The sequence below is a fragment of the Electrophorus electricus genome, chromosome 3, assembly GCF_013358815.1.
Source record: "Electrophorus electricus isolate fEleEle1 chromosome 3, fEleEle1.pri, whole genome shotgun sequence".
Lineage (NCBI taxonomy): Eukaryota > Metazoa > Chordata > Actinopteri > Gymnotiformes > Gymnotidae > Electrophorus > Electrophorus electricus.
Window position 1 is genome coordinate 25,921,713 of NC_049537.1, and position 27,796 is coordinate 25,949,508.

Consider the following 27,796-nt stretch of genomic DNA (forward strand, 5'->3'; position numbering starts at 1 on the left):
ACTAAATTTGTCTGCGGAGTGACCGATCGTGGCAACAATGGCATCCAACAGCCTCTTCAGCTCAGTGACACCCTGCCAGCAAAATTTCTTCTGGGGTAAGTGCTCAATAAGTTGAAATGTTTTCTGGAAAAAATGTATGTGGTCTGTAGCTGCTCTCTGTGGGGCCAGAGTTCAGGGATTACATAGAGGTCGAAGGACCAAATATGAATTAACATTACCTACACTACACCATGCGGCATATAAATATCTGCTGTCCTGTCAAAGAGCTTGTTCATATGTATTTGCAAATATTTGCAAATGACCAACCTGTTTGTACAACTAAGGCTACACTCATGAAGTGAAAAAAGGGGGCCTCAAAAGACATTTCTGTCAAGCGTAAACATTCAGTCAGCATGCCGCACGCAGTCTCAGACAAGCAGTCGGACTAGGAAGGAAAAAGGAGCGTGATATGGAAATGAATACAGGAATGTTTGACATCGCCTGCTGGATTAGCGCCTGTGTGAGCACCTCTGTAGCAGAACGGCCCTCACACCCCACAGCCTGGTGAAAGATGATCTAGAGTCAGTGAAACACACAGGATGTTTTAGCTGGGAAAACTCATCAGCATCTCTCTAATGCACCAAACATTTCTGGAGAAGAAGTGTCCCATGATGTATGAGCATCCCTAAAGATTCTGGGTTTTGAACATATTGAGAATCCATGTCTTGCACAGGGGCCAGTTTATTTCTGAAACTCTCAGCCGTTTGGAGTGTTGCATCAGATTTATTGTTTACTCCAAAGACAAAAATGTGTAATCAAATAAATGCAGCATTAAACACGTACATCGTAAAGCACTGTTAGAGGGATTCTGTTTAATTTCAAACAAGTCACAAGCAAGGTTTCAAAGAAAGTGCCTCAAAATATGAAAACTATTAAGGGACTAAAATGCAAACCCTGCCCTGAGATAAAAACAGCACAAATCTCCATTGTGTGTGAAGAAATATGACTTGTTCATGTCAGACCAGCAAAAAGCATGAAAGCCCATTCATTCTGCTTGATCTATGGGCTCACATATCCTTCCAAGAGAAATGTTTCAGAGCACTTCTGAATAAGTCCAAATGTGTAGTTTGCAAACGCAGCTGTGCGGGGCCTTCCCTGGGAGCCGCACGTGCCGCGCACTTCCCCGAGCGGGGCCACAGCCAGAGAGGCACTTGTAGCAATCAGCACCCCCCTATTAGCACGTTAACCTATGGTCCCCTTGCACGTCTCTGCGAGCGCAGGAGGATGGGAGCAGTGGGGCGGAAGTCCCGGTGCCTGGAGAACGTGAAGACGCCTCCATTATGGCATGTGCAAGTGTTGGAAACTGTGCAGGGCCGCATGACCTCTAATCAAAGGTCAAAGCATTTCAGCATCCAGGGTACATTTGAGTCCATTCTGCACCACAAAATTAATCACTATTAAACGTACAACTGGATGTCACATATCAGGAAAAAATATAGATATTGATATGTGATAGAACGAAGTAGATGGCTTTAAATTAATGTCATGCTGAATTAAAAGAAAATGTTATTTTTATTTATCATTTCAGTTCTATGTCAAGGATCTCCGAAAAATCACAGTTCTCAGCCTAGTCTTTGAAAATCTCTGTATACACAGTAGCCTTTTCTTTTGAATGCACAAATATACAACACAATGCAGAAAACACACACACACATGCACACATTAGATTCATTCAGGTTTCACTATGAAAGATTTGGATTTAATTAGCTAGAAAACATTCTTTGTAACTTTACAGATGGGTGTGGAATAATTGTCAGCACATGTGGCCAGACGCACACCGTCTCTCTAGGGCAAATTTTATTCCTTATTTTCCTTCTATCAAAACATAGTATTGACAATTCTCCTATGGTGGTAATTATCATTTACAGAAACTGGAGAGAGAGACAGAGAGAGAGAGAAAGAGAGAGAGAACCCACCTAAACTCCTGCTTTATGAAAGCAGAGAGGATGGTGACTCAGGATCCAGACCCATTCCAAAATATCCACGTGCAGTAATTGAGAGAAGCTAAGCCGAAAATGAGAAAGGCAGCTTCTGTTGCACGCACAACCTCCTTGCATCCCGCCACACACCCTCGCTTTTGAGATATCTTAAAAGCAAACCAGACATCTTTTTTCCACAGCAGTACCAGTGGAGGGAAGCCTTCTCATCAATAGATAATTGAACTGAGAGGAAAATCTTTAGGTCCTCGGTGAAGGATTCTGAGAGAAGAGAGTCATCTAGAAATACCAAAGGAACATTTATTTAGTGCAGTTTAATTGTAGCTGGTAAGCAAATGTAATTCTTACAGGAATGTATAGATAATGATGGCTGGAACTGTCCCTGGAATCTGTCAGTTTGCTATCAGTATACTGAAACTAATGGAATAAATATGTAATTTGAGGTGTTTTGGCTTTTAGTTTGATATTATGTGTTTTAGTTATATAGTGTGCAGCCTTAATGAAAAGTAGTCTTTACTTTATTAATTTGATTTGCTTGATCTGTTATGAAGCATTGTGTTTTTTGGTAATATTTCCATAAAGTTGACAGAAGCTGCCGAAAACCATTGTAAAAACTGATCATTTGCACAAGCCCCTGCTACTAAATTTGTTGAGGTTTCTGTAGCTATTGTTTGCAATACTAACTTGAATGATAACTCCTTAATTACATTTCCTTTCCTATGTCCAAATTATAATCATAATGCTACATACATAAAGATAAACAGATAAACATTACCAGTGGCCGGTCATTTTCAGAATAAAGATACCAGTAACTGAAACATGACAAAAGGAAGTGAAAATTTAATCAACGCACTTAGTCATAATGTAGGGAAAACCAACCCTCTGTGGTTCTGTCACTGCCTATGCACAGTCTGCAGTGCGCAGGGATGGTGAGAGGCGGAAATGACTGACCAGAAAAAGGGCAGACTTGGTTTCAGGATGCCGCAAGGGTCATCTCCTAATTTGCTCAGATTACCTCCCTGCGCACCTCCATGAATGTTGAAAGTGTGAAATGTGAGGGATCGGCTGCACACCTGAACATCAGCCCATTGGCCACCGGGTCCGGCTGCTGCCGCCCACGTGAGCCTGTCGCTGAAACCGGAGCCGGCCCGTCACAGGGCGCACGGATCAGCTTGCGCCTCAGAGCTGCGGTGCTGCTGTGTCACAAGAGACCCACCTGTGGATCAAACAGCACCCATCTGCTGCTGTGTGGGTGTTGGGGGAGCGTTCGCACCCCCTCTTCCTCCTCCCCTCCTCTTCCTCCCACGCGCCTAACCAAACCGGCTCGGTGTCCCTCGGCAGGGGGGGGTCACGCGCTCTGCTGGGAATGCCCCCGAATCGCTCTCAGCACCTGCAATGCATCCCGGCGCAGACACACTGGGTTTTGTGCACCTACCCATCCGTTCACAAAGGCTGAAATCATATATGTAGCAGACACAAAAGAAGGAGTGAGCGTGCACTGTGATGCTGTGTTCAGTAATTGCCTTTGAAGTAACAGCCGCCTGGTATTTTTGATGCTTCTAAGATGCCCTGAAGCAAGCAGGAGGGGGTGATTGGGGAGGTTTTTTTTTTTTTTTTTACCCATGCAGTTTAGGTTTACCTGTCACGGTGTCTAAGGGGAAACAGAGGGAATTCAGCTCCTATATTACCCCAGAGGACCCACAGAACCACATCTTTAACATGAAACTTCAACATGGAACAGCTGCACTTTAATATCTGTCTTGGGTTTTTGTAAAGCTTATAGGATCATTGTATGTATTGAACAAAGATCACACCTGACAACACTTTACAATCTACCTTCTGTTTCCCAAGATTATGTGAATGCAAATCCCTAAGAGTAGTCCACCTGTCCAAACGGTTGCACCAATGTATCATTTCAAACCAAGATTTTGTGAGAAGAATATTATAGTGCTTTTGTGCCATGACTCTTCACAGGAACTGGGATAATAGAACAAAGGGCTTTGGACAATAGAGGCTCAGGAATTTGAAGTCTGAAGCATTTGTTTTTTAGTTGGCAGCTGGGCATACTTCTTGCTTTGTTGTTTGGGATTCAGAGAAATAGGACTGGTTTGGATCGGGACTGTTAATAACAGACCCCGAGTTGGCAAAAATGTCCCAGAGGTCCTGGAAGTATATTGTAATTTCTTTCCCGAGTTGTCATACATTTTTAGCAACCGCAGGCCCTGTACATGAGAAAATGAACTTCAAAGCAGCTCTGTTTGAAAACACAACATTCTCAGACCTTGTGTGTTTCCTCTTAATTCATTTTGGAGCCTTAACTGAGCCTTCATAAACTGTGTTTTTGTAGAAAATACAGAACATGTCTATTTTAGCACTGCAGTCAGCAGCTTGAAAATGGTGTTAAATTTGAAGTGAATGTTAACTGAAAACATTTAACGTTTTTATAACTGGAAGAAGTCATTTAGCTTGTCGTGGTTTTTTTTTTGGATTATAACAATTGAAAAGGAACCAATACATTGTTTAATTATGCATAAAACAGTAGTGCTGTTCTTTCAAAAATCCAAATGTTTGAATTGTCATCAGGAAACAACATACACTGCTCTGCTGATCAAATATGTGCATTTGGTGTGTGTTCCACAGGAAATATCCCTTTAAAGGTTTCATGTGTCCATATATACCATCCCACACATACTTAGCACAACATATACCAAGCCACAGCTGTATACCATTCACAAACCTCCTACACACATTCTCCAGTTGTCTCCTGCTCAGGAACAACTGACTTCACTAATAAATAAACTCCCAGATGGCCTTTGAGACACCCTTCTAAATTATAATACACTTAATTCAGGTTCCTTTGAGCCAGCCATTTATTGACATTTGCTAACCATGCCCTGTTGAGGGAAAATTCAACTGTCTATGCCAAAACAACATGCATATTTTTTATTAATTTGTCATCTAAAATAAGATCCAGATATGCAGCAAAAACACCAAGCCCAAGAACCAGAAAATATAATAAATAAATAAGTACATTTTAAAAAATGGGTGCTTTGCTTTGACCCTGTTTCACTGCATCATGTTCAGTGCACTAGACAAAAATCGGTGGAGCTTTACAGGTCTCTGTAGGAGAGTAGCTAAGCACACCTAAACCCATGTATCCAGCCCAGATGAACACGGTAAACGCTTTACACAAAGGGAGCAATAAATGTAGAGAGCAAGCAAAAAGTTCCCAGCGTATAAAGCGTATGAGATGTGTAAACATGGTGTTTTAATTATTTTAATAAGACTACCCTAGGGGGGAGGATTCATAAAAGCTAATACTAATAACAGCCACCTCTTTCTTTTAATCGAAAGGAAGATGGATGGTTATACAGTTTTAAACGTGATGTGTTTTTAGTTTAACCAGCTTAATTCAAATGTCATTTCAGCCTTGTAATTATATTCTGATTTGTGAGTTTGTGAGTGACTCTGGAAAGAAAAACAATCCCAGTGTTCTCCAAAGGTTTGTTAGCCACCCTTCTTCTCCTCATCAAAGGTCATTTTCTGGACCACTCTTGACTAGATATGCTTGGGTGGGAGGCGGCTCACAGCTGTCACACGAACACCCTGTAAAACCCCCTAGCAGCACTACTCTGCCCGACTCACTTAACCAGTGCAACATTCCCTAACATGTCAATGTTACTGCTGTGTTGAGAATAACTTGCCAACCGAATAACATCTCGTCAGCAGCGGTTCTGTGGTCTGAAATTGATCAGTAATGAAGGGGGTCGAGTGCGGCTGACACATTGTACATGGCAGCTGACTGGCTAGTCTGTAGTTGTTCACCTGTGCAGTGTAGTTATAAGACAGGTCTACCTGGCCTGTGCATGTGAGTGAGACAGGTAACTGTTTCTAATAAAGTGGGTGTTCAGAGTATATTTAGAATATGACTGTTTACAAAAACCAATCGTTCACTTTAGTGCAAATATTTACAAATGCTGGAATCACTGTCACCATCGAACCCTCTGAGTGTTATAGAGCAGAATTAAGGTGGAGTGTGTAGTGTAATTCCAAGACATTTGAGATCCCCAGTCAAAATGCCAAAGACTCATTTCACTCAATTCTGAAACTAGAATGCGATTGCAATGTCATAGGCAAACCGCAGAGATATCGTTCCCAAAGTGCAGCAATTATCAATCAAATAAATTCTCCCATTGGGATTTGGGAACTCAGACAACCTCTCACTCACAGTTTGAAATTCATCTGTGTTCAACAGCCTAAATTAGGTATGATTTTATAAATGTGCAATTAAAAATGTATAAATGTACAGTTAAAATGATTTTGCTGTTATAAATGTGCTATTTAAAAAATATTTTATTGTGGATGATGCACATGCACTATTTTGTCTTTTAAAGCTGGGTTTAAGGCCATGCTACTGGGCTTAAGGTACATAGGAGATGGGTCATGTGCAGTGCATGTAAGGGGCCCTGCGAGAAATCTGGTTCCCATGTGTAGTGAGAGATGATAGACAAAATGTAAATAGATATGACTAAAAGGTGTATAGCATCGGCTCAAACTCCCAAACCTTGAAATGATTTCTGTGGGTGTATGGATACCCTGTACTTCCAGAAGCATTTCTTCCCATCGTTTCCTGCATCCTCTCCCCTCTCCGATTCCCACTGTTGCACTTACCATCATGAGTGTGCATTAATAAGCGAACATTCTGCAGTTTTAGCGTTGTATTACCATTTTCTTCTAAGCTTTGCCAATGTCTAAGTCTCGCTTATGGTCTAGAAAGACCAGAAGACTGGACAGGCCTGCTCCCCATGAGAATGATTGAGTTACTAGCAAACAATGGCAGCTTTATTTTTTTTGCTGAAATATCAGCGCAGTGGCCAAGCAAATCACCTGGTTCCACAGGCGTTTGACGTCCTGGAATAATTCATTTCATCTACTGCTGTGCACATGTGCCTGTGTTATACTTTCCCCCCGTCTAAGGTTTATGCACAGGAAGAGCGATGCTCTGTGTGTCTTGCACAGGCTCTGGCTCTAGCTTGGCAAATGTGACCACGGCTGCTGTAATATTCTGCCTCCGTTGCTGCCCTCCACACACGTCTTTTCTTTCATCCGCTGATTTTCTTTTGAGCACCTGGGCATGAGCCTTTCTCTGTCCAAACACTCAGAAGCAGAGCAAACGCGAGCTGTGCTAAATGGGTTGTAATAGGCAATGGTGAGCCATGCTCTGGATACCTGCCTGTTTGGGTTGTCCTCTAGCTTCTCGAGCTATCACTGGTGCACATTATACCTTCAATAAATCATTCTCACTCTACTGTGGAACAAGGTGAAACCTCCCCTCAATAAATCTGGTACTAGTTTTACTTTGCAGTATAGCACTAAGCGGCCATGGATACATGAGAACAGCATGTCTTGCACATGTACTATAAATATTTTTCAACTAAACCAGGCAGTTTCGGAGAGGAAGCAGACCAGTGCAATCCACAGCGGAAGGGAAAAGTGTGAGGTGGAATTCTGGCCGTCTTTTCGTCCAAAATAAACACGTTCCCATGGAAAAATGACACCCAGTCTTCAAACCTGAAGAAGCAACTGTGAAGTTCACATTTACCCTTCTCCCTTGATTAATCCGCTGTCTAAATTAATTACTTCGTGTTTGAACTATTCAAAATAGTTTTATTTATATATATATATATATATATATATATATATATATATATATATATATATATATACATATATACATATATATATATATATATATATATATATATATATAAATGAATTAGTTAGTTAACTACAAATATCCCTTGGAATATTTTAATATGTATTTTATATAAAAACAGCTCCAACACAAAACATCTCAATATACTCTGTAAAGAAACAGTCAACTGCAACCCAGCTTGCACATTCTAAGACATGTTTCAACAGCGTGCGCTTGCACAGACATCAATAAGCACATAATAACACAAGGCCTCCCAGCACAGCTACGCCACAGCCACAGGGACACTGCACCTGAGTGCGCGAGGCTTGTTTCAAATGTCTGAACGCCTAGCGAGCTCCACAGCAGAGCAGCACGAGCTCTTAACGCATCAGGCCGTCATTACGGGTGTTTTATGGCAGCCTTCGTCACGTATTAATGCCCTTTATTTCTTACCCCTTTATGAGCCACAGAGGTTCCTTTTCTGTTCCTATTTTTAAGTACGAGTGATCTCAATTAAGGACCTCCATGAAGGCTGGAGGCAGACAGTCATGCCAATCGGAGTAAAAAGGAAACTGCCTTTGTAGCTACCCCACCACCACCAACCACAGTGGCCCTCCATCTCCACTCTGATTTCCAGACGGTGCTGCCATGCCGCACGCTGCACTCATCCAAGACAACCAGAAGAAGGCACACAGAGTGCCCGCTCTCCCTCCTTTACCCCCTTATGGAAATTCTCCTGCCTCGTTTCTGCCCTTTCACTCATGCGTTCTCTGCCACGGCTGTAATTTGCTGGGTAGGATACTTTGCCTTACGTCCTGATACCTTGGCGAGTTTTTTTGCTTTTTTGGGGTTTTTTTTTCAAGGCAGTGTTGCTGGCTTCTATGATGATGTCACCAGCCATTCAAAGACAAATAGTAATTATGGATTTAGATTAAATCTAGGGATCGAGAGGAGTTGAGGAGGCCTTCCTGGTGAGGTAAGGAGTATGATTTCTGTGTATCTGTCATTTTTGTCTCTCTCTCTCTTTCGCTCGGGCTCTCTTTCTTCCTCTCTCATTCTCTCTGCCTCATGTTCTTTTGCCTGCCAAGGATGGAAAGTAACTGTTTAAAACTGGAAGCTTCTGTGGCCCCATCAAAATGCTCCCCACATAAAGCCATAATTAAGTGTCTCAAAAAATGCACCACTGTGAAATGGAGCCTTGATCCAGGGCCTTAAGTGGCTGTATTTTTCCTCCCAACCAACGAAAGAACGCAGAGCTAGAAAAAAAAAAAAATTACACAGAGAATAACACTCATGTAGCACGTTACATAATCCAGGGACTTTATGAATCTCAATTGGAGTCATTTGGATATCATTACAGCCCTGGAGCGCATTGTCTCCTTTTGTTTACATTACCAGTCAACAATGGATTCTTTGTCTCATGTCATCACTTATAATAAGGTATGGATCACAGTGGGATGAGAAGTGTTGCTCACTGACTACTGCACAAACTACTCATCTCCCTGTGCCGGAGCCTAGCATGACAGAGTTTCATTCAGTACTGTTTCACTGAACGCTAGTTTGTCGAGTTGTACACACTCCAAGATCATACTGTCATCTCCATCACAAGTTCATTTTGTCATGCCATCACCAGATCCTGGCTTTGTTACACGGGGGTGCCTTTCAGTGAACATGTGGGCTTGAAGACCAAAATAGCGATGAAGAGTGAACAGCAAACCCATGTCCTTGCTCATAACGAACGGCTTCAAGCCCCAGTGTTTGCAACACATCCCAGCCTGCTGTGTGGCCTACTCTCGGCTCATTAGAACATCAGACGATGGGTACGAAAGGAGTGGGCAAAGCCCTGGTCTCAAAGTACAGTGAAGGACTGAAGTTAAGTGCGTACACCCCCCACTGATATTGCTGGCAGATGGTGCCCACACTGTACAACAAAGTGGATTCAGATGTGACAAACGCTCTTTGATATCTATTTGTGTATGACTTAACACACGGCTCTGGTTGAGTATGTCAACAGCCCCTCTGTTCCTAGCGTTACGTTTTATTTGTGCCATTCCTTTATTGATTGTCCCGATACTAACACATTTTTGAAAAGTTACATTCAAGAGCAAAACTGTTAAGTGAGTGATCACCAGGAAGACTGTCCTAGAAATACTCACATAAAACATTTCTTCTTCACTCCCACTGCACACACTTTTTACCCCAAGTGACTAAATAATGGAGAAAGCAAAAAGTAGACAGACCTGAGATCCCAGACTGTTTGAATAATACACAGTGCAATTTTAGCATGGATATGTTTAATGCCATTATGACTTTAATTACAACCCTGCTGATTTATCTCTCCATAAATTTAAAGTTGATCTTTTATAATGTTGGCCAATCTGCACCATATTTTGGTGTTCTGGGCAGAAAGAGAGTGAGTGTAATTCAATAGGGGTTTTTTTTTCCTCCTCTATCATAACTATGTGCCATATGTGTGCCAGTGATTCCTGAGACCTTGTCTAGCCCTCCCACATCCTCAGACAGACACTCACCCACACACACAAAGACACGCACAGAGTACATACATAGTGGTAAATGTCCCAGGACAGACATATGTTAGGAGCGTTCAGCCATACCTGACCTATACTGCCAGGTTTTAAATCAATAAATTCCATAAGAAGCAAGCAGCTTTCTTTCCTTTGAACAGTTCTGATTTCTTATTTTGGGGGAGTTGGGGAGGAAGTATCACCTACTGATCCACCCATGTGCATGTGAAAATCACAATATAATAAGCACCATTGCATAGTTGTATTTACTTGCTAGTCATGGACAGAATAATGGCTACATTATAGGGCTGTGATACAAAATGCGACGAACTCCATGATGCCTTCTATCATGAAACACCGTGATGTCTACTATCAAGGAGAGAGATTGCCATCTATAGTATAATGGAGAGATTAGATGAGAATCCATCGCATAGCCTTTCTTGATCATAAATGACGAAGACTATATGATTTACTAGTCCTGTGTGATTGCCACACCCATCAGTGTTCCTGTTTTTGTTCTGGAAAACTAAACACGGCATGTCCATAATTATTCGTTAATAATCATTTGTTAAGTGCTTGATTGCACCAATAGTTATCGTGTATTTCTGTATTTAAAAGACCTGTCTGTATGACAATCAACATTCAATCTATTGAATTGAATGTTCAGTACAAGCGCGCGCACACACACACACACACACACACACACACACACACACACACACACACACACACACACTCACACACACACACACATACACACACACACACACATACACACACACATTTGGGACTTTGCGTCAAATCAGCGTGAAACCACACTTTCATTCCTCGAACAGAGTAGTCATTAGACGAGTGAAAAAATTCATTTTAACAAAATTGATAATCACATAACTTGAGAGCAAGACCATTAATAAATCCGGTAGCCTAGCTGCAAATCCACAGCAGGAAATGTATACATTCTATAACAAAGTGATAAGGCTGCATAATAACATGTTGAGTCAGATTCTGACTGCAATTAGAAATACTGCATTAGCTATAAAGTGACTTCAGACACCACGCTGCAGCAGTGACATCGGGTTAATGATTGTGTAGTTAAAAACAAGAGAGTTGTGCCTGATTCAAAGGCAAACCACACTGGAGGCAACAAACGTCTGCTTCCTACAAACTCATTTCATTTCACCACCCGCAGAGCTCCTGAGTTATCGCTGTCGGAGCTTGGATCCTGCGCTGCGAGTTTACCTGTATAACCAAGCACACAACACAGGAGACGCGACATTTCTAACGCGACTTAATAAAGAGGGGAGCAAAATATTAAACGACCAGGAGAAAATTTTCAATTTATTTCATCCACATTAGAAAGCAACTCGCTACTGAATTCCAGTATCCTATTAGAAATGCTAATGAAACATGTTGGACACTTCGTCTTTCTATTTTTTTAAATTACAACGGCGTACTCCAGTAAGCAGAAAACAATCGAAAAAAAATACTCGATGTTCTAGGTGTTAAAGAAATGTGGTGGGGGTGTTTTTTTTGTTTTTTTTTTTTAAACGTGCTACGTTTTAATGCAGGAAAACGTAGTAAATGACGACTCCGCACAAAGCGCCAATTGAAGTCTGGTCGTACGCGCACCACTTCCGACACTCATTTGGAACCGGCGCGGCTGCGGGGCCGTTGCGCGTTCAGAGGTTTACGCAGTACAGGAGAGGATCCCTGTCTTGTCCCTGCCTTGGCCGTCACAGGCTCGCCTTACCTGTGTGTTCATTCAGGTTGTTGTGATGCGCATTCCCGTAGATCCCAGCGCAAGCCGGAGGTTCAGTCCCCCGTCCAGTAGTTTACAACCTGTCCCGGTGAAAATGAACGAGGCGAACACCAACGCGGGACAGCAAGACGCGGCGGTGCCGAGGCTGCGGCCGCAGGAGAACCGCTCTATGGCCGAGATCATCGCCGACCACCCGGCCGAACTTGTCCGGACTGATAGCCCAAACTTCCTCTGCTCCGTGCTCCCCTCTCATTGGAGGTGTAACAAAACTCTGCCGGTAGCCTTTAAGGTAAGTCTTATTTTGACGTTTTTTTAAAAAATAGATATTTTATTGACAAAGAGGCTTGTAGTTAAATCGAACAAATTGTACTTTAGTACAGTTCCTGTACATAGAATACCTTTGCGCGTCGGTTCCAGGAAAAACATAGCCAACACGTTGTTTAAAAAACTGAGGATATTACAGACCTTTCGTTTTTTCATGAAAACGAGGGATTATTTACTGCTTTGGCGGTACGGACCAGCCCTGTATTTTTGGGCGCGTTGCTCATTTTGGATACTCCTTGTTTAGCAGAGAAAAACGATTATCCAGTAACAACAATAATCTTAATGGTTCTGAATATTTTTATTATACATATTATTGCTGTATTATAACTGCAGATTACATGGCATAATTTTTTACCGTGTTGAATGCTTAAACATTTTTCCAAATCTCCAAAAGTAATTGTAAAGAAGCCCGTTCCTTCAACTGAATTTCTTTAATAATCTTTATTATTAATAATTAATTCATATTTTTTTGCAGCTTGTTGTATAGTGAAGGGGGTGTTTTGTATTGAAGATGTGATACATTAAACAAAATTAATGAATATATACGGATTCAGATATAAAAGTTCACATAAAAATGTAACGTTTACTTGCACGCTGTGATACTGCACGGGCAATAAGCGATGTTTACGTCTTGCTTGCGCAGAGGCTATAAGAACTAAATTTTGGACTATGATATAATTTGTGACTTTTTTGTCATCAAAATATGACATTAAATTCATTATGCATGTTAATTATGTTCTTCGTATTAAGTACATCACATATCTTACATAATATTTTGTTCATAACTTATAATGTTAATAATTTAAGAAAGTAGACTATAGACTAAAAAGCAGAAATCTTTTTTTTGGGGGGGGGAAATACTCGACCACAAGACAGTATAGCCCCCCCAGGAGCAGGTAGCCATAGTTACTGAAATGATGGGGTGACTTCTGGAACTACTCATGCCTGCAGCAGGGCACTTCTCTCTCTCTATCTCTCTCTCTCTCTGTCTCTCTCTCTCTATCTCTCTCTCTTCTCTCTCTCTCTCTTCTCTCTCTCTCTCTCTCTCTCTCTCTCTCTCTCTCTCTGAAGGTCGTGGCCCTGGGAGAGGTTCCTGATGGGACGGTTGTCACTGTGATGGCTGGCAACGACGAAAACTACTCAGCTGAGCTACGCAACGCTTCAGGTGTGATGAAGAACCAGGTGGCACGCTTCAATGACCTGCGCTTACGTGGGCCCGCAGTGGGAGAGGTCGGTCCACTTGCGAGCAGCACACCTATCCGTGTCATGGCTTATAGCTTTTCAAAATGAGCTAGGTCTGTTTCCCATCTTATATTGTGGAATAGGACACTCCCCTCTCTTGGCCCTGATGATCAGGCCTCTTGACTGCATTTCGTTGGTGGCAGGAAAGAATAGCAGGGTCAGCTGATGAAAAAAAGCAGCCATCACTGTGCTGTCTCTTGTATGTAGTTTCAGGTCTGAGCCACTTAATGTTTATTTACTGTTGTAATCAAAAGTACATCTATTAGTAGATTAGACTATGTGAAGGACACTGTACTGAGGCAAAATTACAGAATAAGTGTCTAATGTTTAATATTAGACAATGTCATCCCATGTTGGTGCACATCAGGAGAAGATGTATACTGATGTGGTGCTGTCACGCATGGACACACCGAGCAATTAGAGCCAGTGGGTTTCCTTACCATGTTATGATCTCATACGGTCCTATAACCACCACCGCTGGGCCAGTTAAAGTACAGTCATTAGGTCTGTGTGCATTCCTCACCACAAAGCGATGTCTGACACTTACTAATAAGTTCATCCTCCATAATAACCTAAGAAGGAATATTATCCAGTAAAGGGTAATGGTAATGTTAATATGAATTTTCTCGGTGCTGCAAATGCATTGGCAGCTTGGTATCAAAATGCCTGCCAGCAAGAATTAGTGAACTATGCCTGATACTGGGCATAAGTTTATCTTGCTTGCTTTTGCTATCTTGTTTTGCTATCTTGTTTTGCTATCTTGTTTTGCTCTCTCCACAAGATACATATGTGATATGTAGAGTAGGACACTATATTGGGTGCTGTCTGTGACAGACTCTTCCCAGCTCCAATTAAAGTGTTGTATTTGTTTCACCTTCACAAGAGAGATGTCTGAAGTACAGCACTTGAGCCGTGCATGTCCTCATTGTCAGGAGTGCATGTGCGCTGGCAGCTGTCTTTCAGTGTTACCATAGCATTCCACCCACCTCTTCCTGTCTCCTTGGTCGGCCAATGGCACAGACGAGCAGGGCCCCTTAGGCCGCCACGTTAATCCCCAGCATTCCCTTCAGAAACCCCACAGGAGCACAGTTTATCTGGGATCTTTGTTTAGGGAAGTTGACTGGTGAGTCAGGGCTGTTAGTCTGAATGCTGCTATTCAATGCTGCATTGTCCCAAATTTGAGTACTACTCACCAGTAACGCCTTATCAAAAGGATTATATCTCGATTGGGGATTAAGTCCAGATGAGGGATTCTCTCAATGAAGACGTATCTGAAAGGTGAAAGCCTTAAGTTCCTGGATAGTCTGGCAGGAGGAGGTGAGGTAGCGCAGAAAAGGTGGGGCCCTGTCAAGAGCATGTGAGTGTTTTTCCTGTCAGCAACTGAGCCCTTAAATGTGTTTGTGTTTGCGCAGGGAAAAGCTTCACCCTGACGATTACAGTGTTCACAAATCCGCCGCAAGTGGCCACTTACCACAGAGCCATTAAGGTGACCGTGGACGGACCGCGAGAGCCAAGGCGTGAGTGGCCCTTATATTACACACCGCTTCCTCTGACTGCACCTCTGCTTGCCACACAACGCACCCACCGCTCAACAAAAGCCTGGCCTCCTGCTTCATCACATTCTTTGGCCGTTCAGTTCCTGCCGAAGCTCAGATGTCGAAATCCTTGGTCATCGTTCCACGTGTCTCCACTTGTGAGGACTCATGTGATTAGGCTTTGACTATGGAGGGACATCAAACTCAGTCTGATACATCGTTGCAGAGAATTTCATGGTTTTACATAGGCTTACATTCCATCAGCATTTCATGGGAAGTCACAATGAGCATTCATATTAGTACAATGCGGTACCCGCTTTATCGTGTGGGCTTCTGTTTCAGATTTCCATTAGTCTGCACAGTATTCCTTTTTTGTTTATTCAATTTTTTTTTACCAGTCGTTTGCACAATATTCCTCTTAGTTGAACTTTTTTCTGCTTCATTGTTGTGAGCTGGTAGTTGTCCAGTCACTGTGTGGGCTTGGAGCAGGTTGTCACTGTATGTGTGATGCTAGACTGAACAGAGGCCCTGCCAAGGTGCCATTGTGCTAACATCAACTCATTTAAAGGGCTTTCAGTGCCAACTGGTGTGCAAAGCAGCTGTTTTGCTTTATCATACAAAAAAGAGTATATACTGTCATCTTGGCATAGGAATCAAGCCTATCACATCCCGCACATTTTCCCTCCCTCTCGTACTCTTCTCACTGAACACATATGGTTCTGGTATTTGACGGCACTTGAACGCACAGGCTGTATGGTCTTGATTCTTCATTGTATTAAAATGGCCCCTAGCAATTGAAGAACTTTCCTTTGATGTCAAAGACTTCCTATACGCCTGCCCCATCCTGAAGCGTGCCTTCAAGGGGCGATTACTTCTATGTTATTGTGCCCAGAAACAGATGAGAGGTTCGGAGGACATGGAGATATGTTCGGAAAGGCATTCGTTTTTAGCACACCAATTTTCTGAATACGTTACTATTTCGCTCTTGGTTCCCGCCAAGCCCGTTGCACGAGGCCATGTCGGTGGAAAGGGGCCTGAGAGCACGTTTTAAAACCCAAGGAGGTTTCAGTACAGAAATGTAGACTGCTATTGTAAGAGACTGTCACCATGGCAACACAATGAGACAGAAAGAAGCTGTGGCAGGCCAGAGGACATGCCGCTGCATCACGGGTCACTGGTCCTGATCACAGGTGGAAAAGCACATGTGCCCTCTTAATAACATCATATTTCAGCCCTTCCTTAACACTAGGATTCTGCATCATTAAACTTCCAATTGGTGTTAATGAGAGGGCAATTAAGGAAGAGGTCCAGCTGGCCTGGCCAGACAATGCCAACAGTGTGCTGTCAGAAATGTTCCCAGCCAGACACCTGAAAGAGCACGTATTCTGATTCACTTGTTGGCAATTATATTTGTTATGATTTCAGCCATTTATGTGTTATTTAGAAATAATAAGTGCATGTTTTTGTACAAAATGTTTCATTTTCAGTCAAAATATCATTATGTTTTCCTCATTATATTATGGTCCTCTATGTCCCAATATTGATGTTCATGTTCATTTAGGCTTTCTTGCTCCTAGTCTAGTCTGTCTGCAGAGCCTGTGTGGTATATAAAGTGTAGGAGGTATTGGTCCAACACTGTGTCACAGGGCCTGCATTATTAATGTGCTTATGTGGGTAATAGGCCCTGATGGGTGCCATATGAATCCTGTGGGTATGAAGACTACCAGTGTGTGTGTGTGTGTGTGTGTGTGTGTGTGTGTGTGTGTGTCGGGGGGGGGGGGGGGGGGGGGGGGGGTGTTGTAGAGAGACTGTGTAAAACAGCAGAACAATGAGAGTGTTGAAAACCTGGTGTCACATACACATCTGTGCACTGACACCACTGTGTTCCTCAAGGATGTTTTTTTTCCACTCTTTTTCATCTTTTATCTCTCATAGAGAGACTTTGTGCAGATGGGCCCTCGTTCTCCCTATAGCGCCGCCCTGTGCTCGCATGCAGCCGGACTATCACACACTCTCTGACACTTTTAAAGAGGGTTGATATTGTTTTTTCATTTTTCTCCTGCAGTGTCATAACTCTGTTTTTGACTGTTTTGTTTGTGTGATTTATATTTATGCGATTTAGATTCAAAGACCGAATTCCTGAAGATTAACAGTTTACACCCCTCAGACTGTACCGTGCTTTGCTGCAGCTGTGTGTGTGTGTGTGTGTGTGTGTGTGTGTGTGTGTGTGTGTGTGTGTGTGTGTGTGTGTGTGTGTGTGTGTGTGTGTGTGTGTGTGTGCCGTTCAGGAGTAGCTCCGACATTGCCGTAACCCCTAATAGCACTCATTAAAAGTCATTTGAGCTAATAGATTGGGCGGGGTTGGTTAAACTAACACACTTGTGCTAGAGGCCCCATGTAATTATAGAATGCATGTTGGACTGTCATGCTTTGTCACACATTTCGAATGATCTTTGTGCTCTGTGTTTCTCCACTTGAATAATCACAGTAGTGGAATGATGCAATGTGCAGGGATTAGAAGAGGCCAGGTGCTACTTGGAATTTAACAGAATCTTAACATATTCTTCTCATTGTTTTGACACTTCAACACATCAAGGTGTTGAATGGGAGCAGTAACTGGGATACAGCAATAACAATGACCGAGGCGTTTGCAGAGGCGGTAAAAAGGATATCGCTGGCTTTTGTTCAACACCCTCTGCTCTACAGACCACACAAGACCTACAGACATCATTTAACCTTGCAGCAAATGTAGAAAAGTGTCAGTTTCACTCGGCCTAGACTTCACTTAGGGCAGCGTTTACAATGGGAACTGCTCACATAAAACCAATCCAAACAAAGGAGGAAAACAGAGGTGCTAGCGTGTGTGTGTGTGTGTGCGTGGGTGCGTGTGTGCGTGTGTGTGTGCGTGCGTGCGAGCGTGCGTGTGTGCGTGTGTGTGTGTGTGTGTGTGTGTGCGTGTGTGTGTGTGTGCGTGTGTGTGTGTGTGTGTGTGTGCGTGTGTGTGTGTGTGCGTGTGTGTGCGTGCGAGCGTGTGTGTGTGTGTGCGTGTGTGTGTGTGTGTGCGTGTGCGTGCGAGCGTATGTGTGTGTGTGTGTGTGTGCGTGTGTGTGTGTGTGTGTGTTTGTGTGTGTGTGTGTGTGGGGGGGGGGGGGGGTTAGATTGAGTACTTGAGCTGAGCCTGGGTGTCTGTGTCTGGTGTGGACAGCCAGCCTGTGCATCAGAGCTGCATCATTACAACTCAGGAAATACAGATGGTGCTCTGTTAGAAGTCACTACTTTCATATGAGCGTGGAGGTGATGAAGGAGTGTGCCTGCGGTTTCAAGGGGCTGAGGCCATTGTAGGTTGTGTGTGCGCATGCGTGCTTGTGTGTTAGTGTGTGTGTGTGTGTGTGCGTGCGTGCTTGTGTGTTAGTGTGTGTGTGTGTGTGTGTGTGTGTGTGTGTGTGTGCGTGCGAGCGTGTGTGTGTGTGTGTGTGTGTGTGTGTGTGCGTGCGAGCGTGCGTGCGTGTGTGTGTGTGTGTGTGCGTGCGAGCGTGCGTGCGTGTGTGTGTGTGCGTGCGAGCGTGCGTGCGTGTGTGTGTGTGTGTGTGTGTGTGTGTGTGTGTGTGTGTGTGTGTGTGTGTGCGTGTGCGCACTGTGCATACCCTTTCCCAGCCTGGCTTGCCTCCTAAAGGCTGAAAAGTAAAGACCACACAGACACCTGGCAGCTCTCCACGACAATCTGACTCTCCATCGCTCTCTCTCCCCCTCTCTGTCTCATTTTCTCCGAGACCTCATTGAGCGTGGGCGTCTGGCTGTCACCCATGCTGTCTTTTTCCCCTCTCTGCTCTTTTTCAGTCTTGTGCGGCTCTCTCTATCGCTCCTACTGCTAAAGAAACATCCAGCAGCAGCAGGGAGAGCTCTTCTCTTGCCACTGCAGAGAAACGCCTTCATCTCTCTTCCCAGATATTTACTCGCTGCCTTCATGATGTCACTGTTACTGCTCCATCCTGATTCGGTTTATTCGTGTTCCATCCTGATCGGTTTATTATGAGTCTGTTCCTTCGGTTTGCCTTGTTTGTTCTTGCGGTCAAGTCCTCTGCTCTCGGAAGTGCCTGACACATCCCTCACCCTCCGACAGAGCCACTGTTTATAGCCCTTAGTCGAAATGGCCACACATACTGATATAAGGGCAGCAGGGAAGTCTCTGATTGTATCTCTTTACGCATTTCATTTACTGGTTTGGGATCAGATTGTCTGCTTAGTCAGGGCTTTTTGCTATCAGGGATGATATGACTGCGTGGCTGATGGTGCTGTCTGGGAATTACCTTCACAAAGTGACAAAGAGCCTCCCTTGGTCCTGCTAATCAGGTCTGTGTCAGCTGGAGATCGCATATCTCATTGCACATGTTTGGCCTGGTTCCAGTTGGGCCAGTCAAGCATCTGGAATGAATATGTCCACACTTCCACTCACTGATTGGACAGGGAAGTATTGGCTATTGAAATCTCACGCTGTTGTCAGGGAGATGATGGGAATGTTTGGGACTTTCCCTCCAGTGATGATATCATCCAGTTTCCTGACTCTGTTAAATACCTCCTCCAATTCACCCTCACTCCTGGTGCTAATTCCCCAGCACCAGCTGACAAATCACATCGCATGGCATCCAGAGGTGTCCTGCGTGAGCCCTGTTTTTGGGCCTCAGCTCAAACACGACGTGTTTACAAAGGTCTACTTTAACAGCTACTACCATTAAGTAGTTTTAATCCTGTCTGAGAACCGTTATGGTGCCTTATGTACCTTAAGCTCTTGCCAGATAATCCACGGGAAACCTTAAAGAGGTTTTCTTTGCACAGGGTGAAGTATAAATCAACGACGTGCCATCCCAAATGGACTGACGACTATTTAATATAATGAGTGTTCACTCCCATCGAAGTCTATAGCTGTGCGTGGATACTAAGGATCTTTGTCACAGTTCATGTGGAATGCTCTCTAGCCCCCCGCAGGGTAGTGAAAACATCAACCTCCCTAACTTTGAGTGTATAATGCTCCTGCACAGCCAGTGTTCGCAGTAGTGTTGAAGACGGTCCACCTCGTCTCTGGGCACAGAGCATCGCATTTTGTATGAAGCGCCGGGAAATAAATCTGCACAAAGCACATCTGTGTCCACAATCCTCCCCCGCCTTTAATTTATTTTAATATCAGCGCCTGGGCTTCCACAGGGGAGGAAAATTAAAGGGAGTCTTATAAATTGGCCTTGAGAGCATGCTTTGCACTCAGTGCCCACTGGTTGTAATTGCATTCACAAATGAACAATGGAATAGGTTTTGTAACAGACACAGGATGGGATGTATGTTATTGTATAAGTAGCATGCATAGTATTACATAAAATATCTATCACCTACCCCATACCTATAATGCATCAACTGTTAAAGATACGTTTTTTTTTTCACCGTGTGGCATTTCCTCTTTGTCTGTTCATTCTCTCTCTTTATTTCTCTCTTTCTCTCTATCTCCTTCTCTTTGTCTGTCTCCCACCTTAGTTTGAAAATTTGCATGCTGTTTCTTTGTTCTCTGAGCACAGTCAGATTAGCTCAGATCCTGTGCTGCCTCTCCCTGGGCCAACTGGACATGTTCCAGCTTCAGTGGGAGTTTCTCTCTCTCTCCTGTTTGATATTTACTTTACTGCCTTTCCAGGGAAACCGGTGCAGGCCTAGACAGACAAACCGGGCCATTTTAATGGGGCACAGAGGTGGGGGCAGCTCTGCTCAGGGCCTCTCAAGTCTCTTATACCCCCTCTGCTATGGCTGGAGCAGGCGTGGGGCACCTGTGGGCCCTTAAACAGCCTTGTTATGGCTCTCCCTTAAAGAGCCCCCTGTAGGGCCACTGAAGAGAAGGCCGTTGCTCTAGAACAGGGAGAATTTAAAACTCACCTAGGGTATGCTCAGCCGTTTGTGGAGAATCCCCAGAATGCCATTTGAAGGCAGAGACACATGATTGCGGGACACATGATTGAGGACATTCTAGATTGATATGCTAGGCTTAAGGGCTGAATGAGACACGAATGTAGAAGGAAATGGAACACCTGTCTCGTTTTTATCCAGCACATTCCGTCCCAGAAGCCTGCTGTGTTTCAGAATACAGATTGTATTAAAGCAGATTGTATTAAACAGATACTGAGACAGCAGGCTTCAATGCACCATTAGGGAATTATAGTTCTGGCATTTAAGGTCCTAAATGTACTTGTGGTAAAGCAGGTTACCATATTTCTGTCACTGCCATTCTGCAAGCGTGAGGAAATATTTGTTTTATTTAATGAATAATTCAGACGAAGCTAAAGCCCTGGTAATTCGTCTATGTCTGTGGGCAGCAGGGTAATATCTGCTATCGTAAGGGTCTCCAATTGGCCCTTTGGCGCTGCTTTTTTGTATTTGGTCCAAAGCTGAAAAATGTCGTTCTGCTTGGCCTATCAGATGACTGACATGACTTAATTTGAGGTGACCCTGGTGATGAAGCAGTCCTGCGGTGGCATGCGGGTGGTCCTGCTGACGTCAGCTCATGGGCAGTCTCGTCTGTTGCAGGACACAGGCCGAAGCTGGATGACTCCCCCAAAACGGGCCTATTCTCCGACCGTCTGAGTGAGCTGGAGCGCATCCGACACACCACCATGAGGGTCGCCGTGCCAACGCAAACCCCTCGTCCCTCCCTCGGCAACCCCACCTCGTTCTCTCCTCAGGGCCAGAGCCAGATCTCAGGTACAGGCACGCTTGAGCTTGCATGCAGTTCTCACTTCTACCGTTATTACTAAACTGTCCCACGCTTCTTGGCCTGAAAAGTAGTCTAAAGTTTTGCATAATCTTTTGATACTTGTTTCGGGAGACTAAAAACAAGTTCAACGCTTAAACTAAAACCTCAGCCATGAGACGATCTTAAACTAGCTTTCTTTGCGTCGGTTCAGTGAGTCCTCAGAGCTCACGGGACAAGTTTCTTCCTGTCCATGAACGGTTGGGTCAGTCACTGGTTATTCACTCAGGAGCAACAGTGAACTATACTGCGCAGGGGCCTGTGGAAGCTAAAATGGAAAAGGGAGGGTGGACAGTGTGTTGTGTATCTGTTAAGAAGAGGGCGTATCATCTGTCCTTAACTAATGCTCTGTAAGGGCATCTCTTGTGACCTGGCTATTGTTACTGCATTCTACTGTGCTATGCCAGCAGAACGTGTAATGGCTAAGCAAATGAGTAATAATGCAAAGAAACACTGCTGAAGGAGTTTTATTTGTTTTTATTGTATTTGCTCTAAAACCTGGTGACTTCACTGGAATGCTATCATCAACTTTAAATGGTTCAAATTTGATCAGACATGCACAGAGTGAACACACGCACAAAGATACTCTTGTCTGTTACTGAAACTAGGAGTGACACATTGCTCTCATACTTTAGAATATGTAATATTACAGTAGTAACTATGCAGCAAATAGGATGACTGGGTTTAATCTGTGGGAATACGTCTCCTTCTCTTTGCTGGGTGACACTGGATCAGACCTGCGCCAGTCCCAGTCCCCCCCGTGGTTTAACGAGCAAGCGTACCCATCGTACCTGAGTCCCATGCCTTCCCCCTCGGTGCACTCCACCACACCTCTGTCTTCCAGCCGGGCCACAGGACTGCCCTCAATCAGCGACGTTCCCCGCCGTCTCCCAGGTAACCCTTTCCTTCTCCCCGCCCTCAACCTGTAGGTGTGACCTCTTCCCCTCACCTCACACCGCCATTGGCTATGGTTTGCGGGGCCAGGGGGAGGTGTCTACGTTTAACTGTGGATTTTTCTTTTTTTTGATATTTTTACTGGCTCGTCTTGTTATCTACAGTCTGCATTTCTGAAATTGTTTGCTTGTCATATGGTGCGTCAGAGTCCACGTTCTGTTTCACTCAGTCGCAGTCCATTACAAATGTAATGTGACGTTAGCCACATTTTCATTGGCCTATTTGGCGGTGGATGTGCAAAATGGGATGTAAAATTTCTGAAACATCAGCTACCAGAGAGTGATGGAAAATCCTTTTTATCTGAATCAGAAAAAAAAGCGATTATTTCTTTTTCCTTCCTGCAAGCCTTTGATCTTGTGCCGAATATGGTTAATAACAGACTAAGGCATAATAACAGGCCAGTGGCAGGCAAATAAAACAGGAACCCAGGTCCGGTCGGTGCAGGGCCTAATATGCTCATTTGTCCTCTGTTGCCCTGCTCTGCCCAAGTGCAAACGTTTAGATGTGGGCCAGTGGGTTTCTGCCTCCAAACACCTGTTTGAGCCAGGGCCAGGTGACTGGGTTTCATGCTTTTTTAAAATTTCCTCCCAGTCTCCTGTGCCTGGAGAGGCTGCAGGCGATTAAGCGAGTGGCTCCCTGGCGTGGCTGCTGTTTGGCGGTGTTTGAACGCTTGCCACCGTCCCCGTCATCTTGCATTACCCTGCTTGCGTCAGCCAGCAGCAGGCTATGGCCCTGCCTGCTAATAGCAGCCATCATCTCAGATAAGGCCAGTGCTGTTTGACACATCCTGCTGCCAGCCAAGCAAACAACAGTTAGGGGGAAAAAAAATCCCTCCTGTTAAATGCGGATGCCGCTGTCAAACGTCATTACACTCCACTGTCATCTGAAGCCGACAGTGTAATACCTGCTAAAAGTATATTTCCTTGCATGGCAAGCCGCAATGCCAAGCGAACCTTTAGCCAGCGACTGAAAGCCTGCTTATATGTGCAGGGCTCCCATCTGGCTCTGACTCCAGCACTGTCTCTTCTCAAGCGTTGTGGCGTCCAGTGTCGGTGCCTGTTTAAGTACAGCCTAAACACAACTTTTATGTGTAGATGAGTGTGGAAAGTGGGCGGTGGCCTCGTTTGAGCTGTTCTGCGCTTTATGCTGAGCACACCCTTTCTGCTGCCTGGGGCCCAAGAACCATTATTCTGAAAGGTTCGAATCAAAGAGGTTAAATATAAAAGAGAAAGAGAGTGTGTGGTGTATGGGGGGACTAGCGACAGTCCACGCCTCCGCAGTGCGCCCGCACATAATCACAGTCCCCCTGAGCGCAGACATGGTGACAGGAAAGACGCCTTGTGATTTATGATAAGAGCGCTGCGTCTGGGGTCGTGTGCCCCCCCACGCACCCACCCACCCACACACGCACTCTCCACTCCGCTCTCGCTCTCTCACGTTTTGGCACAGAACTAATGTGAGCAGAGCAGTAGGCCATTAGTGCTGTGTGATTTGGGAGGTGAGCAAGGGAGAGTGCATGAAGCACAGAGGCTGGATGGGACGAGGTTGTTGCCTGGGTGTACCAGATACCAGGAGCCCACATCTGAGGCAGTGCCTGTCTCCATGTGCTACTCGCCACCCCCTCAAAAGTGTTTCCAAATGTGCGCCTACTTATGCAACCCCGACTGTGTTTTAGGTATACGCTGTGGCCAAGTTACACACATATACACACACACTCGTATACACACACACAATTTACTCAAGCGATATGCATACCTAAGTATACACAGGCGAATTTAAACATGTGCAGACACATAAACAGGCATATAAATAAGCTTGGAGATGTGAAGCCAGATGAAGAGAGGCGCATGAGCGTAGACATGAATACACATACACACGAGCTTGTCTTGGGAAATAAAGGAGAAATGCCATAAACTATTTTAGCTAATCCAGTGACTCAATCCAGTGATTCAAGTTATCTGTATTGAACAAAATTCAAATCCCAAAAAAGTTTCAGACCTTTTCAGACGTTGGGTTAAGATGCAATATATACAATCGTTGTTAAAACTTCACAGATTTTTTTAAAAGTCAGTAAAGTTGTAATAAACTGTGTTAAAATGATTTCATCCGAGCCAGCAGGTTATCTGAATCAGGTCAGATGACTAAATGTGCGTTTCCTGTTGCCCGCAGGTTCGACAGACCTGAGTCCTTTCCCTGGCCAGTTTGAGCGCCAGTTCCCCGGTTTCTCCTCACTCACCGAGAGCCGATTCTCCAGTCCACGAATGCACTACCCAGCCACCTTCACCTACACGCCCACGCCTGCCTCCACGGGCATGTCACTGGGCAGTGCCCATTACCACACCTACCTGCCCCCACCATACCCCGGCTCAACCCAGAGCCAAAGTGGACCCTTCCAAAGCAGCAGCACCCCCTATCTCTACTATGGGGCCTCCTCAGGCTCCTACCAGTTCTCCATGGTTACGGGAGGAGATCGCTCGCCGTCCAGGATGCTCCCGACGTGCACTAGTGCCTCGACTGGCACCACGCTGGGCAACTCCAGTCTCCCCGCCCAGGGCGATGGGGCCGGCGACGACGACGGCAGTCATAGCAACTCGCCCACCATCCTGAACCCGGCGGGGAGGATGGACGAAGGGGTGTGGCGGCCATACTGACCCCACCCGCCTGGGCCACAGAAACAGGATCATGAGTGACCCTGTGACTCTCAGACAGGGCAACTCGCAACCATCGACGTGGTTTTAAAGCACAAACCCTAGCAGGACTTCTTGCTGAGCTATTCTATTTACGCTTTGTTTATTTTTAAACCTTGTAAAACATGTTCTTTGTTGTTGACAAGTATTTATAGAACAAGGTTCTTCAAAGGGAAGTATTTTAAAGCAAACCCCTGCGACAGTTGTAAGTTGTATAACTGTAGTATATGAGCTATTACTCTGAGGAGCTCTACTCTGATAGCTGTCAGCATCACTTATGGTTAAACGAGTAGATATGGTGTGACTGGTTTTGTTAGCTCTCATCAAAGCTGTTACCCTTAGTGGACACTTAATTTTTACAGACAGTTTAAAGCACTGAGCAGCAGTGGCCTTCAATTGAATATGACAAACAAAGTTTGTTTTAGGATTAATTTTCTTTTTTAACTTAAGTAATTTAAATTATACGTATTTGGTGAGAGGATACTGAGTTGTAAGTTATAAAGCCATAAATTAACTAATGTATTTGGAACTTGATTCATAGAGGGAATATTTTTGTAATGCATCTATGTTCAAGTTGATAATAGAATTAATAGGTAATTTAAAATGAGTTTAATTTTTCCTTTTTTTCTGTTTATACTATTTTCTAAATGGCTTCTGGAATAGGATTTCTACATCTTCATACAGTACCTTATAGAAAATCTCTATTCTTATGTAGCAGGTAGGCATTCTGAATCGTTTCTTTAATGCTTGGTACTTCCACCTCTGATGCCCTTGTAATTTTTTACTTCAAACCAAAGAGATGGTTGCATATGCTTCGAAATGTTTGCTAAATCATAACATGCTTCCTCTCACTTGTATGCAGTATGCTCAGATATTTTGGTCAGTGTTAACCGTGTTTAATTAGAAAATGGCTGCAATCTGGTCTAACAGAAATAAGGGCTATAATAGCGAAGTACCAAAGGCACAGCACATGAAGGGGCCTGCTATGTGCCCACCTGAAGACTGGATACGTTTACTGGAACCTAGAATGTACCTAATGAAAGCCACACGCAATGCACAGGCTCAGAATATTGTGTTTACCCTCGATGCAGATGTCGCTCAGTTTCATGGCAGCTAAAATCATTCCTTAGACGATCGGCAATTTTTCTATATGTCTAAACTTGGAATACAGTTAAGTAGTTTTTCAGCTAGTCTTATATCTTTTAATACCATCCCGGATTCTGGAGATTAAGGCCTTTTTGTCATTATGGAATGCTAAAATGGGTGGTCTCAGTAACGATCGGATAGCTTTAACGCCCAGGCCAGGAATAGCTGAATCAGTTTCCAGCTCCATGATATGTTCAATCGGTCCTTTTCGTGAATACTGCAGCACCAAATGTTGGTGTAAACATGTAATACTGTGGCATTAAAACCTAGCCCACAGGTTTCGATGATCCCCGACCATGGCTTTAAAGGGAAACCTTTGTTGTTGTTTTTTATTTTGACTTAGAATTGTTGTTGTTGTTGTTGTTGTTGTTGTTGTTGTTGTTTTGTAATGCAGGGGTTTATACTTGCAGTGCAATGTCATGCTGAGTCATATCAGTGACTGCTAACTTTGCCTTTCCTTTTGACTCTATCACCAGTGCCTTATACCTTGCAGAGAGTGTATAAAACAGAACTGATGTCATGGGTGGCCTGCCTATTGAACTCAGTTGTGCTCATTTATGAGGTTTTCGATATCCCAGATCTATTTGACTGTATTTTACTGAGACTCAAACTCATAAAGAAGACATTTACACAGTCAGATAAGCAACGCACTTAGTCATTTGTGCAGTTCACATGCACCATCACACCACTCAGTCTGATTGAATTAACCGTGTCATTGTGAGCCAGAATTATGCCCTAACTTGACATATGCATATATATTTTGAGTTTACAACTAAGCTTTTGTCTATTAGCATCAAAATGCACATTTATTTTTTATTTCATCATCTCTGGTGGATTAAGTCCAGTTCAGTTGGTTTGTATTTAATGAGAAATACATCATTGTATGGACTTGTATGGACTTAATTAACTGCAAGAGGGGGCAGAGCTTAAAATTTGTTTACAAAATGTTTACAATATTGTGATTATAGATTGTTATTGTTCGAGGCAAATAATCCTCCCCATTTGCATTTTCTGTGCTTATTATTCATTTTCTTTATATGTAAAATATTTCTCTTCCCTGGTAAATCCACCAGAATAAGGGAAGCATTTTGTAGCAGATTTCTCTATGGCGCTTGCATGCTTAACTTGCACAAATGTGTTTTATTTATCTTTTTTTCTTGCCTGTGAGGTCC

At 43.9% G+C, this 27,796-nt stretch overlaps 1 protein-coding gene across 4 annotated transcripts; it reads left to right on the plus strand.

The window, feature by feature from the left end:
- Positions 1–22: 22 nt before the first annotated feature.
- On the plus strand, positions 23–25,442 carry runx2b (RUNX family transcription factor 2b). 4 transcript variants are annotated; one of them, XM_035524817.1, is made up of 8 exons: positions 23–95; positions 11,988–12,244; positions 13,351–13,500; positions 14,120–14,126; positions 14,934–15,038; positions 21,615–21,788; positions 22,573–22,737; positions 24,940–25,442. In XM_035524817.1, exons 1-8 carry the CDS (start codon positions 38–40, stop codon positions 25,440–25,442), a joined length of 1,419 nt encoding a protein of 472 aa, XP_035380710.1. In that variant the 5' UTR covers positions 23–37. The 4 variants fall into 4 exon arrangements, with proteins under 4 accessions (XP_035380710.1, XP_035380711.1, XP_035380712.1 ...); XM_035524818.1 differs by having other exon boundaries at positions 38–95; positions 22,573–22,731; positions 24,961–25,442; XM_035524819.1 differs by lacking the exon at positions 23–95 and adding an exon at positions 24,057–24,084 and having other exon boundaries at positions 11,876–12,244; positions 22,573–22,712; positions 24,955–25,442.
- The last annotated feature ends 2,354 nt before the right edge of the window (positions 25,443–27,796 follow it).